General features: G+C 35.8%; 1 protein-coding gene across 2 annotated transcripts in view; it reads left to right on the top strand.

Annotated features, from left to right (window-relative positions):
* Positions 1-16708, top strand: part of LOC107562955 (replication protein A 70 kDa DNA-binding subunit) — a 30412-nt gene extending 13704 nt beyond the window's left edge. For both annotated transcript variants that reach the window (XM_016247715.1, XM_016247716.1), the window contains 5 exons: positions 3157-3289; positions 11848-12024; positions 12567-12674; positions 12995-13081; positions 16127-16708. In XM_016247715.1, coding sequence (XP_016103201.1) covers positions 3157-3289; positions 11848-12024; positions 12567-12674; positions 12995-13081; positions 16127-16231 — 610 coding nt within the window. In that variant the 3' untranslated portion in view covers positions 16232-16708. The remainder of the gene's footprint in view (positions 1-3156; positions 3290-11847; positions 12025-12566; positions 12675-12994; positions 13082-16126) is intronic.
* Positions 16709-18409: the final 1701 nt, after the last annotated feature.

The following is an 18409-nucleotide window of genomic DNA, read 5'->3' as shown; positions in this document are numbered from 1 at the left end:
TAAAAAAAATTGCCAAGAAAAATAAAAGCACCCCCCCCCCCCTCACAAGCACTAAGCACTCTTGTTCTTCAGCCCCTCCCCTCCAACCATGTCGTCATCCAAACAGTTTGTTTTTTTCCCTTAAATTTTATTCAGTTGCGTTTCCTGTTTTACTTGGAAATGCTTTATGTGAATAAAATGTGTGAACACTACTATGTTGACTTAAATGACGGTGTCCATCTTTGATCTGTTAAGCTGTAGGCCCAGTGGGATTTAACCTTGAAGTCTGGTCCTCATGGAGTTGAACATGTTTGGGCATTCACGTTGTCTGCCATTTAAAGTCAATCCAATTAATCACATTAATTGAGGATCTTTCGTTCTCACGCTCCAGAGCTCAGTGTAGGGAGTTGTTGTCACCGTGCTGCTTTACTGTCAGTATTTCTGGCTTTGTGTAATTTGGCACTTCTGGATAATGTAGGTGTTTTTCTGGCTTTGTGTAATTTGGCACTTCAGGATAATGTAGGTGTTTTGTTTCTTCTGAAGTTATTGTGCAGTAATTGAAGGAATATTTAATGCATGTTCCTACCTACTTTTGTGATTGTTAAATGCAAATAATCCATGAATGATTAGTTTGTTGAGAGAGATGGTTCTGACTGTTTTATCTTGTTTAATAGATATTACCAATGGATTATTTTTTTTATTTATATATATATATATATATATATATATGTATGTATGTATGTATTGTATGTATGTATGTATGTATGTATGTATGTATGTATGTATGTATGTATGTATGTATGTATGTATGTATGTATGTATGTATGTATGTATGTATGTATGTATGTATGTATGTATGTATGTATATATGTATGTATATAATTTTTTTTTTTTTTTTTTTTTAGTAAAAATTGAATGTAAATTGTGTAATTCTCACTTGGAAAACCTGGACCTAATCACATTGATTTTTAATTTGTGATGTCTGAGCCTGGGAAGTCATAGCCATTTGAATACGTATTGTTATTTTAATGCTCAGCTCCTAAAATGTTTAATTGGCAAGCAGTTGCTCTTTGTCGCCTCGGTTGGTTTTAGTGTAGCAGTCAGTGTACATATTTGGCCAAAGCTTCCATAAAGTATATAAACTAACCCTTAATGATACTATATGATGGTTATGTCAGCATTTTGATGCAAGTCGTCTTTTGTCCAGTAGATGGCGTCAGAGATTAGGACCACTGTTAGTCTGCTTCTCCTGCAGTGTGGACTTCATACTCCACTATCAGTCACACCTCCCGTCGTTCCTTCTCACTCTGCCACTCTCACCCTGTTCATTATCATTCATTCTCGTTCACTGATGCACTCTTACTCATAGGTTGTCAATTACTTTGACTGGCTCATTTTCGACAGTCTTCTCGGAGGCAGCGGAACCTCTCCTGCCTCCACCCCACCTGTCAGAGCCTTCAAACCAGCATGAGGAATAAAGCAACACACACCCAGGAGTCTCTCTGTGCTTGCACTCCCTGTACTTACACTAGATGTCTCCATCAAACTCAATTTGAGATATTAAGCAAGGCTCACTAGTTTCAGTGACTGTTTTGTTCAAGTACATTTTTGGGGTTCTCCGCTTGGCTCACACATGAGCAAAGTCCTCGGGGAACATTGTACTGTGCAATGAGCTTCAAGAGAACATATGTTGCCATGCTGTTTCCAGGTCAAAGGAATTGTTGACCCAAAAATGAAAATGGTATTGTTTACTCACCCCCATATCATTCCACCCCAGTGTTAATTTCTTTTCCATATAGCAGAAGAGGATTTATACTGCCTATTTCCATAAAAGCACTCCGTATGACTGGAGTGTTTATATTCTAGGTGTTCTGATGCCATACAGTGGCAATGTGTGAGAAACAAGCTGAAACTTTTTAACTAATATCGTAAATATTACTTATTTTCAAAAACTGCAATTTTTCCAATCTGTTGAGAAACTGCACTCAAGCAAGACTTGTTAATGACATTCCTTCATAGATTCTTAATTTTCTTGCCTCTCTTACTATTCCTGTCACGAGTATTTCATGCCCTCTGACATGTGACAAGTCCGTTCAGTGCTCAGTCTTGCTGTTTTCCTCTTGTTGTCTGACAGTGCCAGCCTGTCACTTCACTGCTCTAAAGCACATGCCATTTCCAATTTGCTCCTCTTGTGTTCATTCTTCCTTCCTTGATGGCACCGCCCATTATCCATATATTCAGGCTCAGTCTGCCAGTTACCGCACACCATCAGGTCTTGGCCATTTGAAGCGTTTGTTTTATTCTGCTGTATTGTTTATTTTTATGACTCATTCGCAAGATTCACAATAGTTGAATAGTTTCTTGCTTTATTCCAGCATAGTATCAGTTACCATCGTTGTTGTATGAATACGCTTGCCGTTTCTGAATATCCACTTTTCATTGAAATGTGTTGAAAACACTGGGGACAAAAACATATTTTTTTAATCAGAAGTAGGCTGATCCTTTTTGTAACGCACGACTAGCGCTATATTTAGGGAATTATTCTGGGAAGTACATAAGTGCATTCATATAACAAAGAAGCTGAAAATTAAGGTTAGAGACCATGCTTTAGTATTCAACCCATTTTTCAGTTGGCAAACACAGCACAAGCAGCCAGGGCCAAACGCTTGTCTATTTACTTGGATATTTTTAATTAGTCGTGCCTCCCCAGAACAAGCCCTGAACCCTTGTATTTACTGATCCACCCCATCCTACCCCTCCGTTAACCAGGCCTGTGGTCTCTAGATTATAATGCTGTATCAATTCCTCAGACACACCGATTCATCCTGAGTGAGCTTAGTTTTTTATTCCGTCTCCAACCTAGTCTTTCCAGCCAATCCGGAGCGTGAGTGAAAATAGGTTTCTGATTTCACCATTGCAGCCCTGACCCCATCTCCCTGAACCATTCCTACACTGTTGATTTGTTTCACAAATAGCCCCCAGCGTGCTGTTTTTCCCTAGCTAAAGCCGATCTCTCTCTGTCTCTGTAGATCTAGTTAATATATCAGCTACTTATCTGCCTGCACAGATGAGCTATTGCCTTGTATGTAGAGATGAACATATGTCTGACTGATTTATTTTATGATAATTGACAGCATTAGAGGCTAAGCATTTTTTTTTCTCTCTATTTGTTTACAGGTATGATAAGGAAGGACATGCTATAGATGGACAGTCGATGACTGAGTTAAGAGGGCCTGGTGGTGGTGGTGGAAACACAAACTGGAAGACCCTGGCGGAAGTCAAGAATGAGCACTTGGGACATGGAGACAAAGTATGTCGCCAACACATGATTTTTTTTTTTCTCTGTGAGAAGAACACATTAGAATACATTTCCAAACAATTACATTTATTTTTTTATGTACTTTTATTTATATAATATTTTCATAATTAAGTTTATATCTTAAATTTATGTTTTCTAAATAAATATTTTAAGGGGTCTTGTCATTAGGGCATTTTTTTCTGGTCTAAAAATACTATTTTTTTTGGTTGGCTCATTCTAAAATAGTTGGATTTCTAACGTCAGAAACCTACAACACTTGACTGTCCACGTTTACACATTAACAGTGCTTATTATAATGTAGTGTATAGCAAACTTGTATACATATAGCTAAACTGCAGCAATGAGCAGCCTGTTTAATTCTAAGGGTCACAGAGAGGGTAGAAAATGGCTGTATAAAAATTACTCGTTTTGGTGCAAAAAAACAAACAGAAGATGAAATAATTAAGCCATAAACATGACCCTTTTTAGAAATCCCTTGTCTTGTGGAGCATCACTTTATTAGGGTGTCTCATTCTGTTCATCTGATTAGTTGTAATCAGTCGGTCCTGCATGACACGTGTTCTGAAACAAAAGAGACAGGTCAAGTCAAGTCACCTTTATTTATATAGCGCTTTTAACAATACAGATTGTGACAAAGCAACTGAACAGCATTAATTAGGAAAATAGTGTCAATAATGCAAAATGACAATAGTAAACACTAATTTTTCAGACAGGGATGCAGTCATTTAGCTACACTGTTACTTTTCTCTCTGCTCATTAATCATGCATTGTAATGCCCTTCCCATCTTCCCAAGGTGTGTGCTTAAGCATTACTCATATTCAGCACTGGAGATGGAGAATGGAGATTAACAGGACTCCATTTACTAAGCCTAATAATTAAGAGATTATACTACAGATAAGCTGCATAACAAATCTGACCTTGTCTGCTGCCTATTTTTGGTTTTTCTAGTGTATACGTGGGGGTAGGTTTGTCACGATACCAGCGTTTTAGTAGTTGATACCAGAATCAGAGATTGTTCTATTAATTGGCCATTTTAGATGACTATTGCAAGACCACAGCAAAATAATTTAAATATTAACAAAGTATGGCATGTGGCCTTTTCTAAATTAAATAAAATTAGCATATTATTGTAAATGTTAAGTATATAATTCAATTATCTTTTGTTTTATGAATGTAATCGTATGGCTGGACGATATGGCCAAAATTTATATCACAATATATTTCTTAATTTCGGTCGATATGATATAATTCCGATATCAATATAAACACTATTAAAAAAAGCCTCATAAAAAATGCCAAACGCCCACAGCAGATGTCTGTGCATACAAACTTATGAAAAATGAATTTGCCAAGTCTATGACACCTCATATAAAACCATATAATATTTTAGAGAAAAAAACTGCACAAATAAATTAATGTTCACCTTTTATTTGTATTTAGCCTTCATACAAACAAGAAATGTGAGATTTTTTTTATGTTTTGAAAGAATTCTCTTCCAATCCGGCATTTATTTGATCCAAAATACAGCAAAAACAGTAACATTTTGAAATATTTTTACTATTTAAAATAACTTTTCTATTTGAAAATATTTTAAAGTGTAATTTATTCCTGTGATTTCAAAGCTATATTTTAGCATCATCACTCTAGTCACATGATCCTTCAGAAATCATTCTAATATTCTGATTTGCTGCTCAAAAATCATTTGTTGAAAACAACCAAGTAGAATTTTTTCAGATTTCTTTGAGTAGAAAGTTCAGAAGAACAGCATTAATCTGAAATATAAATCTTTTGTAACATTATAAATGTCTTTATCATCACTTTTGATAAATTTAAATCATCCTTGCTAAATAAAATTATTAATTTCTATAATTTCTTATAAAAAAAATTAATCATACTGACTCCAAGCTTTTGAATGGAATAGTGTATAATGTTACAAAAGCTTTTTATTTTAGATAAATGCTGATCTTTGGATCTTTCTATTCATCAAAGAATCCTGAAAAAAAAATGTAGTCAACTGTATTAAATATTGATAATCAGCAAATCGGCTTATTAGAATGATTTCTGAAGGATCATGTGACACTGAAGACTGGAGTAATGATGCTGAAAATTCAGCTTTGATCACAGGAATAAATTACATTTTAAAATGTTCAAATAGAAAGCAGTTATTTTAAATAGGGAAAATATTTCAAAATTTTACTGTTTTTGCTGTACTTTGGATCAAATAAATGCAGGCTTGGTGAGCAGAAGAGAATTCTTAAAAAAAAAAAAAAATTCTTACTGTTCAAAACCTTTGACTGGTAGTGTAGGCTGATTTTTCTTATAGATTGAAACAAATGTGCTTTAGCCAGTATAAAGAGTATGAAAAGTGCTCTGAGTTGCTGCAGAAAAAAAAAAGCAACATCAAACCCGTTGCTGGAAATGGGCTTATGGAAAATGCAAACTGATTGTCTGCCAGCAGTTGGCGCTTTGAGAGCGGTAGAACTACTGGTTTCTCCAGTAACGGCTGTAATCAAATCAGCTCCGCTCATGAACGTTCTTTATCAGATAAAATGAAAATGCCATCAAAACCTTTCTGAAGACAGTCCTGTATTTTGAGATTAGGGGTGCACGATATATCGGCCACCATATCGGTATCGGCCGATAAATGCTCATTTTTTCTGTTATCGGCATCGGCCCAATAAGAGAATTTTTTTTATCTTAAAGTCGATAAATAATGCATTATTTCCTTCAGAGACACTTCAGATGCGCGCTGTTCGTTTGCAGCCTTTTGTGCAATTGTACGTTGTAATATTGTGTTTACTTTATGTATATCTGATTTATCTCATATAGAATGCGTTTGGTTAAGTTAAAAGAGCGCTTCAGTTTACCAGTGATAAACTCATACAGCAGTGCACAACATTAATAACTATGATTGGGAATGTTGTGTATATAACATTCTAATGAGAAAATTATTATAATAAAACGTGAATTCTATGGGTTTAGTTGCCGTGTTTCAGCGCGTTGTTATGGGAAGAGCGCATCCACAACAGGATCACACATTCTGACTATAGCACGCAATAACTGCATCATTTTGTACATATATAAGTTGTAATATTGAAATCAAAATAATGGATAAATGTTGTGTTTGTGGTAATCAGCCATGAATCAGTAGTGGACTCCTGTGTGAAAGCTGCTTCCTCTCTCAAGAGTCAAATAAGAGGAGAAGTCCCCCATTTTCAAAAATGAAATTCAGGCCCTGAATAAATGTCTATAAATCCTCATTGGAGTATCACTATAAATAGTTATAAATGATAAAAAGAAGGCTTTAAAAAGATCGATATCGGTGATCGGTATCGGCAGATACTGCTTTCTGTGATCGGTGATCGGCCTCAAAAATCCTGATGGGAGCACCCCTACCCACGACGTGTTTTGATTTTGAAACGTGCAGTGCTCATGTTTATTCAACGAAGTCAAACGACTCAAACAAATCAATGTATGGGAAACACTGGTAATGTATATCGAAATATCGGAAATGTGTTTAAAAATCATATCACCGTTATTGAAAAAAATTATATCGCGATACATATTTATATTGAATTATTGTCCAGCCCTGTAATCATTTGTTTATTTTTTTTAAATAATGCATTTTATTTATTTATTTAACATGTTCTTGTTTGGTTGTAGAGGATTTATTAAAGGAATGCTTTTATTGGGTTAATATTATTGACATTTACTTTTGAGATTATCTCTGTTTACACATTCTCCTATACATTTCCTCTTTTTTTTTTTTTTATGGCGATTGCCATATTGGTTCCATTGTTTTTCAAGGATGACATTCTTTTAATAGCTGAGAACAAGAGTTAAACACAATAGTTTTATTTAGTAATGAAAGATGGGAGATGATAATCTGTTTTCTGGTGGCAATATTAAAGAAGGATGTCCTGAAATGAGAGTGAAATGACAAGCTAACCAGATGTAGCACGATAATGGAGAGGGGCTGCGGAATGCAGCCACAATCTCAGATGAGTGTGTGAAATATGGGAGGACTGGTTTTATATAAGTTAGAAATCAATTATTAAAGCAGAAAGAAAACAAGACTGTTTTCTCTGCAATATTCATTTTTGAAGTATGTGATTTAGCACAGAGACACTGGGTGTTGCATGAAATTGCAATTGAACACTGCATCATCAGTCAACTGCAAACCAAAATAGCAGCATGTAAGACTCATACTGTAGTAATAGAGGAAGCATGTAGAATGAAATGAAAAGTCTCAAAATGGTTGGGGCTTTACAACCCAGACTTTGCCTTCAGTTGATCTTGTACGTTGGTAAATAAGTTGTCTATGAGTTATTGAGCTATTGTCCCGACTGCTACTGAAGTGATGCACATTGGTGCTGTTGTCAAGCACTGGGAAAATGAATGATTTAAGCCTGACTGTAGGTGTTTGGGGTTTTTGTGATAAACTTTACAATTTTTTCTAATACCTGGCCCCTAATAGACCACTGGAAAGAATATGAACCTCATCAGTTTTTTCTCTGTGACGAAATGTGCTCATGCTCTCACCCTGATCTCATCCTATCAGCTCTGTTGGGACACAAGGTTGGGCTGCTAAAAGCTCACAGCCAGTTGTCTTAAACTATGCTCCATGTAAAAAAAGTTATTGGAAGGGAGTTTAAAAATTGATTTCCAGGCCTGGAGAAGTAAGGGATATTTCTGTTCTGTTCTGTTACGAATGTAGATTTTTTTTTATTTTTGTTAAATTCATTTCTAAAAGATTTAATCAACAAGGAATTGTGCTTTTGGAAATCTTTATAAAAATAATGTTTTGGCATTTTTTTTTATGGAGCTCTTATCTGGAATGAATAGTTAAAATCAGGAAACTCATTTAAATACATTGATCAAAAATTATGGGAACAGCATTGGGAATAGAAAAAGTTCTTATTAAAACTGTCCATTTTTAAATGTACTTGTAACAAGATTTTCATGTTTGATTCCGTTAATGGTGCTTTAACATCTGATTTTTTTTTCCGTCTATGCAAATGGAACTAAATAAATGACTTTACTCTGACTTCCCAAACCGCTGCTTTATTTTGTATAAAAAAAAAGTAAAATTGTCAGCCATATTGCCTGGCAGCTAGAAAAAATATTATGCTCTGCCCCCTCTATGAGGACCCATTCATCTACCAAACGAATGAGACAATAATTACATAGGTATTTACTGGATTAATTATTGTATTTCAGAGAGGCGGAAATGTTCAGAGGGATTTTTTTTGGACACTAAGTGAAATAACAGTAATTTTCGGGGATATTTCACTTATTGAATAGCAAGCCTTTGCTTCTGTATGCTTTCTTCCTTTGTCATTCACATTTCCAGGGAGGCTTTTTATTTGAAGTGACACTGACTATCAATTCCAGCCCTTCGAGAAGTTAATTGGGGTCGAATTCTCAAAGCGAAACAACTGGATGGTCAGCAGTATACCTGTTAGAAGAGAAATCAATTACAGTAGTAACACGTTTTTGCCATTTGTTGTTGTTTTCGGATCCCATTTCCTTAGAAAATATGGGGTTAAGACATTGCCGGAGGCTCTGTATAGATTATGGTCCAAAGAGCGATGATAAATCCACTGTGAGCTGAATTCTCGGTCCTCGGAAAGGCAAAGTGCCCTTTTTTGCATTTCATTAAAGAGTAAATTTTACAGCATAAATATGAATCAAGCCCTGATTTTCTGAGGAGTGAGAGTTTCTTAAGCCCACTGTAGGTCAATGCTGAAGAATCTCATCTTAGTGCTTTTGTCAACCAGGGTAAATGTGGGTGCCATGAGTGTTTATGTAGGAAAGATTTGGTTTAATGTGTTTCTTCAGAGCCTTGTGAAGAGCAGAGTCATGCTCATGTCAAGCCACTGACTCCTTTTTCAACCTGTAATGCACTATGTCCTGTGACTGTACTCCATATTTTTTCTTGATGTGTGGAAAACAATAAGGTGCCCTTAGCTGACTCTTCAAGACTTTGTTTAAAGGGGACCTGTTATGCTCTTTTACAAAGTCTTGATTTTGTTTTGGGGGTGTACTAGAACATGCTCTCATGCGTGGTGGTTCCAAAAACGCAGTATTTTTCACAATTTACATGATTAAAATTAGGGATGCACCGAATATTCGGCCACCGAAAATGGCCCAAAAGGGCATTTTCGGTTTTCGGCCGAAAGACTTTTATCACCGAAACAATACGGCCGAAATGTTGTGATGACGCAAACAGAAACCGCGACCTGCACGTGCTTGTCTGAAGCAACATGTCTGCGGTGTGGACGTATTGTATATCTGAGAAAGACCCACGGACAGCGATTTGCAAAACATGTAATGCCGAAATTTCAAGAGGGGGTGCATCTGCAAAGTTTAATTTATTATATTAATATTATTTATACAGGGTTTAATTTATCACCTGAAATCCAAACATTCCGATCGCTACGCTGAATATGAGAGGAACGCGGCACAGAAAAAGAAAACGCCGAATATTCAGTGCATCCCTAATTCTTATCCAAAACAACTAGATGTGATATGAGTGTGATACATACATACAAAGATGGCACACGAGGATGTACAGATAAGTGCATATGTATTATGTTTATTATTCTATAATTTTAACATTATAACATGAATCGCAGTGAAACTGTTACACAGTTGAATTTATTTATACCATAGTCCAGTGTTTCCTACAGGCTTGTGGTGGCATATATATATGCAAATTCACTCTGGCAGCAGGAGGTGCTGTTGGAGTGGTAGAGATCGAGGTTTCCCTGGTAACCGCTGTACATGACGCAGCTCACAAACGCTGCTTTATCAGACATTACATGCAAGATTAAATGAAAATGAAATCCAATTTTCTAAAGACAGTCAGTTTCCTTCAGAAATACAGTGATATAAAAACACCCGCACTCAATGTATGGGAAACACTGTAGTCTCATAATTGAAGTGTAAATTCTGCAGATTACATCATTGTCCAGTATTATACTGTCAGCAATTTATTATTAAAAACGTTTTCATAATTGTAACATGCATATTTACATACAGAATTATTCAGGTGCATGTGTAATAACTTGCGAAAACTTGATGCTACAGCAGCACTTCGTCGTCTTCGTCTTGTCTGATGCACTCAACCAAGCGTTCTAACCACGACCTCGCCCCTCCCCACCCCCCCAACCATTTGAGTTTCCGTAGGCGGGAATTATTTTAATGATATTCTGATGGACCGCTTTGTGATGTCACACAACCCGGAAAACAATGCTGTAGTCCAAACGAGCCGTTCGTTGTAGTTTTTGAAAAGGAATTTAAAAACTAAATATTTCCCTTTGGAGTGGACTTTGAGAGAGATTTGTAACTTTGCAGATCTTCTTTATGCCCAAACATACACACTGACTAAAATTCAAAAAGTGAAAAAGCATAATAGGACCCCTTTAACCTCATTTCACTTCTCACTTTCAAACATGGAATTTTTCATTTATTTGAACCCCCTCTACCTTCTAGATGAGGTATTTTCCACAAAAAGGCTATAGAATAGGACCTGAAATTGCATATTTTATTTTCTATTAATTGTATAAGAATTTCCAACCATGTTACCCGTTTAAATCAGTTTTAACACCCATTTGTTTGTAGCAATAAACAAAATCCAAAATAAAGTAAAATTCACAACACTGGTACAAATATTGATTTTAAGCTAGCAATCAGTAGGTTTTGGAATGTTGGTTTGTAGTTGATAAAATTATTTCCCATAAATTGAAGAAATGCTTGGTTGACCTTTTTTCTTGCAATAATTTTGATTACAGGGTTGAATGGTTGAGCTTGATACAAAAAATACAGATATTTTACATGCAAACAAACTCTTTATGCTGTTATTTTGTTTGATGGTAGTTTATCTGACACATCTAATGATTCTCACAACAAAAACATGGTGTCTGTGCCTCTAAAGTTTTCAGAAAAGTCATTGAGATATCGGAGTGTACCGTCTTCACAGGAAGTGCCAACTGCACAAACTAATTCTTAGTATCGCTGTCTTCCTTTTCATCTCCAGCCCCAGTGGCTGTGCACTTCCTGTCCTCCCATTGTCTCTTCTGCATACATTTAGCACAGAGCCTTTGACCTCCTCTCCAGTTGCTCTACGGCTGCTGTTTCCCTTCTGCCTTCAGCCCCGTTCAGAAGCCCTTTTAATGTTTATGCATATCACCGGTTTTGCATATCCCACTTTTAAATTAATATAGGCGAGTTTTTGTTTTGTCTTTCTGCTTGGCCCATTTTGCAGGCATGTTGCATTTAGTTTTTCTTTTTTTAAACTATATGTCATGTTATGCAAGTTCTGCAGCTACCACTTAAACAACATTAGGGATTTTATACCATAGAAGTGGTAGTTAGAATGTGCAGTACCAGTCAAAAATTTGGACACCAACTCTTTGCTATAGTGCAAAATTGTAATAAACTTCTATGTTTATTAGAATCGGCTTTGTGTTGCAGAAACAGTCTCCTTTTGCGCTTGTATAAAGTGTGTTTTTTTTAAGCAATGTCAACGGTCTTCTCTTCCCAGGCTGATTATTTTTCTTGCATCGCCACCATAGTCTACATCCGTAAAGAGAACTGCTTGTATCAGGCCTGTCCCAGTAAAGACTGCAACAAGAAGGTGGTGGACCAGCAGAATGGCATGTACCGCTGTGAGAAATGCGACAAAGAATTCCCCGACTTCAAATATCGTCTCATGCTCTCGGTAAGGGACTTGCCCTTGGCTCCCCTGCCTCTTCTGAAATAACACATTAACCCCCTCCAGTCAGAATTCTCTGGGTGTCCTAAAATAAATATCTCTTCCATCCCCTTTCTGCTCTTTGAAAATAGTAATTTCTGAAATGAATTAGTAACCAGAGTTTGTTGTTGTTTTCCTGTTCTAAATGCATCGTTCATTGGAGGCCACTTTCTGTTAGTCACCTCAGATGTTATTTTGTTGATTTTTGTATTTAAGAGTTGCATCTCGAATTCCAGGACAGGATAGAAATGGGCAAATACATTTTGCTGCTAGTCTGCAGCCAAAAAAAAAAAAAACTACATTTATAACTACATTTGTCTCCAACATCCAGACATTGCTATCTTTAACACTGGATCTGATGTACATGGCCTCTCATTTTTCAGATCCTCGCCATTACATTTGCCGATTCAGTCTGGCCTTTATCCGTTAGACATGACTTCTGGCCAGCTGGGGGTGAAATTATTGTTTTGTGCTTTTTTTATTAATTGTCCTTTCATTCATTCTGTCAGGCCAACATTGCTGATTTTGGAGACAACCAATGGGTGACTTGCTTTCAGGAATGTGCAGAGACCCTTATTGGCCAAAACTCAGGTTATCTCGGCCAACTCAAGGACTCAGTGAGTTTCTTCATCCTGTCTACTTCTCACTCTCATTCTTATGTTTTCCATCCGTGTGGTACATGAAAGTGTGGCCTCGAGTATTGGCCAGCATATTACAAATACGCTCTGAGAAAGCAGCACATTGTTTCTGAATTGGAGTTCTTTCTGTGGCGTGTTTATGAAATAGGCTTTTAAGGACATGGATTTTTAACAAGCTCTTACTCCAAGAGGTTGATTCAGTCTCTCATAAAGTGTTTCATATTAAGAGACAAACAATGTTCTTTTACAATGTGGTGTTTGTAATCCTCTTACGTTATTGTCTTCCCTTGCTTTTTCAGAACGAAGCTGCATTTGATGAGGTCTTTCAGCATGCAAACTTCAATACTTTTGTCTTCCGGAACCGAGTGAAGATGGAGACCTACAATGTAAGTTTAACAGAAAAAATCTCAGGGCCCTTCCACATGTGGGCCATGGTGGTAGAGCAGGGTGTCTTGCAATTTCAGATGGATCTCATACTAACTTTTTATGAAAAGTTGTTGTATTTAAGAAAATGAAGAAATATAGATTAAAATATACATTAAATACATTAAAATATAGCAAGTAAAATTAAAATATAAATTTGTACATCAGTGGTTATTTTTATAGATTTGAAATGTATGCATTACATTAAATTTTAAAAGTTTGGTGTCAACAAGGTGTTTCTTGTTTTTGAAATTAATACTTTTATACAGAAAGGATGCATTAAATTGATCAAAAGTGACAGTAAATGCTTTAATGATGTTACAAATGGTTTCTATTTTAAATAAATGCTGTTCTTTTTAAAATTTCTATTGAGGAAAAAAAAAATAAAAAAATAAATTCTTCAGCATATTAGAATGATTTCTGAAGGATGATGTCGCATGAAAGACTGCTGAAAATTTAGCTCTGCCATCACAGGAATAAATTAGATTTTAAAATATAGTCTTGATAGAAAACAGTAATATTGTGCAATTCTAATTCAAAATAACGGTTTCTAGTCAATAAGTGCAGCCTTGATGCGCATAATAGATTTCTTTTAAAACTTTCAAACTAAAATGTACATAAATATATGCACATTATTATAGACTAGGTGTAAAATGCAACATGTTTTATACTGTAACAAACTGCTCCATCTCTCTATCCACCAAAGGGGTCTTTGGCCTAAAAAATGTTGAAGACCCCTACTGTATATCTTTTTTCCCCCCACTCATTAATTTCTAAGCCAAAATATTTTGCTTAAATTGCATACAAAACAGGGATGAAGGAATCTTTTTCAAAGTTGAACAAAATGTACATAATGTTTTTTACACCTTTTGATGTGATTGAGGTTTATGGAAATCACTGCTGCTGATGAAAATTGCTCTGCGCCTTGTTCTTTCTCCACATGACGTGCCACACGAGAGCCACGTTGATAGATTAGCTGTGAATATTTAAGATGTTTGGGTTGTTTCTGTGAACCTGAAGCCAAGAACACGACCTACTCCATTTGCCTTCCTCAAACACACCTGCTCACAAATCTAAAGCAGAGAACAACATTTTAGCATTTTCTTCTATTAACTTTTTTCTTATTATCAGAGTTGAAATTCATGTTACATCTCAAAATTCAAATTAACTTAAATTTTTATTTTATTAAATTTCATATTAGCTACATACAATTATAGCTTTAAATTGGCTAGCTTATTTCTTTAAGCGAGTTAGGCATATAGCGGTGCTTCAGTCAGTCTCTGTGTAATGTGACTTATTATTCTGCAGGGAAATTAGTATATTAGTATTTAAAATGCTCAGTATCCGAATTCCCAGCCATCACATTGCTGGAGATCGATAAATTACAGGTAATGAAATCAGAATACAAGGCTACAGTCAGCACTCGTGAAGGCCACCTTTAACTTGGGTGTATGAAAATATGGATCTTATAAGGGTTAGGATTTTCTCCAGGTATGTACATGAAGAGGGGACTGAAAATGTCAGAGAATTTTAAAATTGTGATTTCCAAACCTGGAAAATTATTTTAAAAAAAAAAAGATAAAATCTTAAAAGTTATGGGTATTCTAGCTCTCTTCATTAGTTGGAAATGTGGGACGGATGATGATTAATATTTGTTTTGTTAATTATTTATTATTATTCATATTTTATTTGGAAATTCATTGGCCAAAGCTATTGGGAACCCTGTAGAATAAATGTATGTAGAAACGCACATAATTAGAACATGTTTTGCTAATTACTATTATTATTATTTAGAATAACCCAAATGTCAGAACAGATTTATGTGTACACAAGTTGTGAATCCCATGGGTGTGCTGCCTCTTAATCCAGATTAGTCTTTTTTCTCTTTGTTCCAGTTTGAAATTTAGTTTTTCTGCAGATGATCTAATTGTAATTGAGACCAAAGCAAGTTGCTATAAGTTCAAATGAATAGAAAGTGGTCTTGTTTTATAGTCATGAAATGTTAGCCAAATAGTATACACAAATTTGTTTGCTATTAGATTGCTGTTCATCTTTCTCATTGCTGCTCTGTTTGTTAAAATGTCTACAGGCTGTTTGGTGACTATTTTTTGATTTTGTGGAGGCTTTTGAATATGTAGAATATGATAGAATAGAGCAGCATTTGTCATAAACTATTAAAGGCTATGAATTCTGCTTTACACTTAAAGTAAAGCAGTGCTCAGAGAGCAAAGCCCATGTGGATTTGCATAGGAATGACTGCCTGGGTTCTAGGAAGATATGTCCAGGGTTCATCTCTGAGAAATATGCGGTCAGTGGTTTGAAGCTGAAGTGTATTTGGTTGGTTAGGTTTGATGCCATCAAGGACTCAGGAGGAAGATTAAATCTGCAAATGACTACTACAAGATAGCTAAAATTTGGTGGAGGATTGTGTATTTTGCCAATTATCTGCATGCAGCTTTTAAATATTGTGCTAGACCTAGTTCTGCAATGCCAAAACAACACAATCTTCAAAATGCTGCTTGTGTAGTTTCATTTGATTGCTTTTGCTTCCTGTGGGTTTTAATGGGAATTATTTTATTAAAGCTTATTAATGTATGGCAGATTTACATTTAATCTGCCCTTTGTCTCTGAGGCAATATCACATTTAAAGATGTTTAATGCCTGCATTTGTGGCTAAATAGGTTTTTAGGTTAAACTAGTGGTGTGGAGTTTCCACAGGGGTCATTAGAAGATTTTTCCAAAATTGTGAGTGTAGTCCATTTACAGGTTATTCTTAGCTTGTGCCTCCACACCACTTTTTTTCCCTCCCATGATAATTCCATGTTTCTACTTGCTTCGTGCATATAACTCAAAATACTTGCAGCTGGTTTGTGCTTAAAAATAAGAACAGTTCATATTCAAACAGAAAACATTTGTTTCCCTAGGAGACTTTAGAACTGCTCTTGGATGTGGATGAATTGGAAAATTTGGAGACATGGATGCTAATACCTTTCGTTTTGTCTTCATAGGATGAATCTCGCATCAAAGTGACAGTGGTGGATGCCAAGCCGGTTGACCACCGAGAATACAGCAAACGGCTGATCATCAACATAAGAAAGTTGGCTGAACAGTAGAACTGCCGGAGTTACACAGAACAAATCCCCAAGCCATTGTGTGGCACTTTTGAGTTTCTTATGATATTTTCCTTTAGTTTCTGTTTTCCTCTGTTTTGTATTTGTCAGTAATTTCACCATAACTTTTTCAAAAACGGCAAGATCAGATTAGCTTGTGCTGTTGTCCCCAGGGTTGACTGATCGGAAAGGGCCTGAAGTTCTTTAGAAATTGCTGACGTATTTTGTAGCAGAGACAAATCGAGAAAGAAATGGACTTGGAGTTTGGAGAATTATAAATCAGTGCACATTCAGGGGTCTGCAGCGGTGATTTAGGTTGGCTAGAGAAAAAGTACAACCCCTCTCACTGTAAGAATGTCTTGACCAAACATGCAGAACATTGATAAACCCATTCACACTCGTGTGCTTATCAGGCACACACTGTATTAATATAGATACACACTGTATGTCTCAAATTACAAATAATAAAGCTGTTATGTTCTCGAGTGTTTTTTTTTTTTTTGGTTTATTTTCTGCTTAACATAAACACCACATAGTGCCTTTTGGTGTAAAATGCTCACTTTAATAAGAAGTTTCTTGGATAGAAGTTGTAAATAGATGAAGTGCTGAACATTTTCATTTAAGATCCTATCAATATATATATATATTTTTATGTTTTCTTAAACTTCAGTGTTCAGTGTCATGTTTATAATGATTACTACAACATTTATGATTGATACATTATGATGTATGGGGTTAAATCTAAATTAGACAAATGACATATTACATAAGTGTTATAACTGGATCAAGACATGATTTAATTTGGAATATAAATCACAGCACATTTCAGATGATTGAAGAAAAAAAACATTCTGGAAAATACTCTACTGTGCCGTTTGAGGAACCATTACTTTTCTTCTAGCAGACATAAAACAAGCTAAAATAAAATCACAGGCACTTTCCACTAAAGAAGATACAGGCATGTTTAGTAACCAGCAGATTGGACTCTTAGTTGGGCCAACCATTCTCCCTAATAACCACATTGCAAGTCCTGCATGAGTAAGTACTAGTCAAAAATACTCTTTTCAAGTTTTTTTTTCCCCTCCCTGGTTACCACTACTACATTTCAAATGTATCGTTTAAGATTCAGACCTTCTATAACACAACTTATAAAGTGTTGCCTTCTGAGTTTGGCCACTATTCAAACCACTATTATAAGTCTGCTTCTGTGGGCTTTCTGAGGGGAAACTGAGACTGTTGTTATTCTCCCTTTATGTCTGCCAAATACTAAAAGATCTCTATAAAGGCCCCAGTCCCTTAAAACTCTTGTGTTTGGGCCTATCGCTGTCAGATAATAGCCTCTGGTGAAATCCCCCAGCAGCAAACACACAACAGGACATAAACACTGTTCTTGCACACTGTTCACATCAGAGGTGCTTTGTTGTATGTGAAGGCCAAACAGCCTGTTTTCCATTTATCCTTTTCTTCTTTCTTCATCACCCCACCTTGGCACATCCTTCCATTTATTCCTATCGGGCTGCTGTGAATTGTAGTTTTGAGTGGTATTATCCCTGTTCTCAAGGTCTAACATTACTAGTTGATGAATGTTTGTTAAGGCCAGCTCGCTTCTATATCATCATTTGCTGGTTCGTATGAGTGCACCTTAACCTTTGTGAGGAATAGCGACATAATGAGTGGTATGTATTTTGTTTAAGCCTCAGGGCAAGTCCAGGCTTTGGATGGAAGCTGGTGCACGGAGCAAGTCTGCGCCTGTGCAAATTTGTGCCCCTGGCTATTTTAAGAACGGTATTAAAATATAGTTAAATTTTTCTGTTTTTATGTGTGATATTGACCGTTCATATTTGGAAGGCTCACACAAACCACAAACTGTATATGTATAACTTAAGTATACCTGATTAATATACCGTTAATCAGGTAGTGCCATTGTAGGAACGATTAAGAACAGCTCTCGCTCTCTCTCTCTCTCCAATTGACTATGAACTTATGCATTAACATTAGCATACAAATAAAACAATAATTTAAAAGGGAAAATGGCATTTATCTGGCTCTTTTATCTTAAATGTCATTTTTTAAAAATCGCACACAATAAATAGAGTTCACATATAATGACAATTTAAAGTAAAAAACAAACAAACAGCAAGGCACACCACAATATAAAAAATATAAAACATCAACAAAACT

The sequence above is a fragment of the Sinocyclocheilus grahami genome, unplaced genomic scaffold (assembly GCF_001515645.1).
Source record: "Sinocyclocheilus grahami isolate Dianchi unplaced genomic scaffold, SAMN03320097.WGS_v1.1 scaffold851.1, whole genome shotgun sequence".
Lineage (NCBI taxonomy): Eukaryota > Metazoa > Chordata > Actinopteri > Cypriniformes > Cyprinidae > Sinocyclocheilus > Sinocyclocheilus grahami.
Note: the sequence above shows the minus strand (reverse complement) of the source record. Positions and strands in the feature narration are given on the sequence as shown.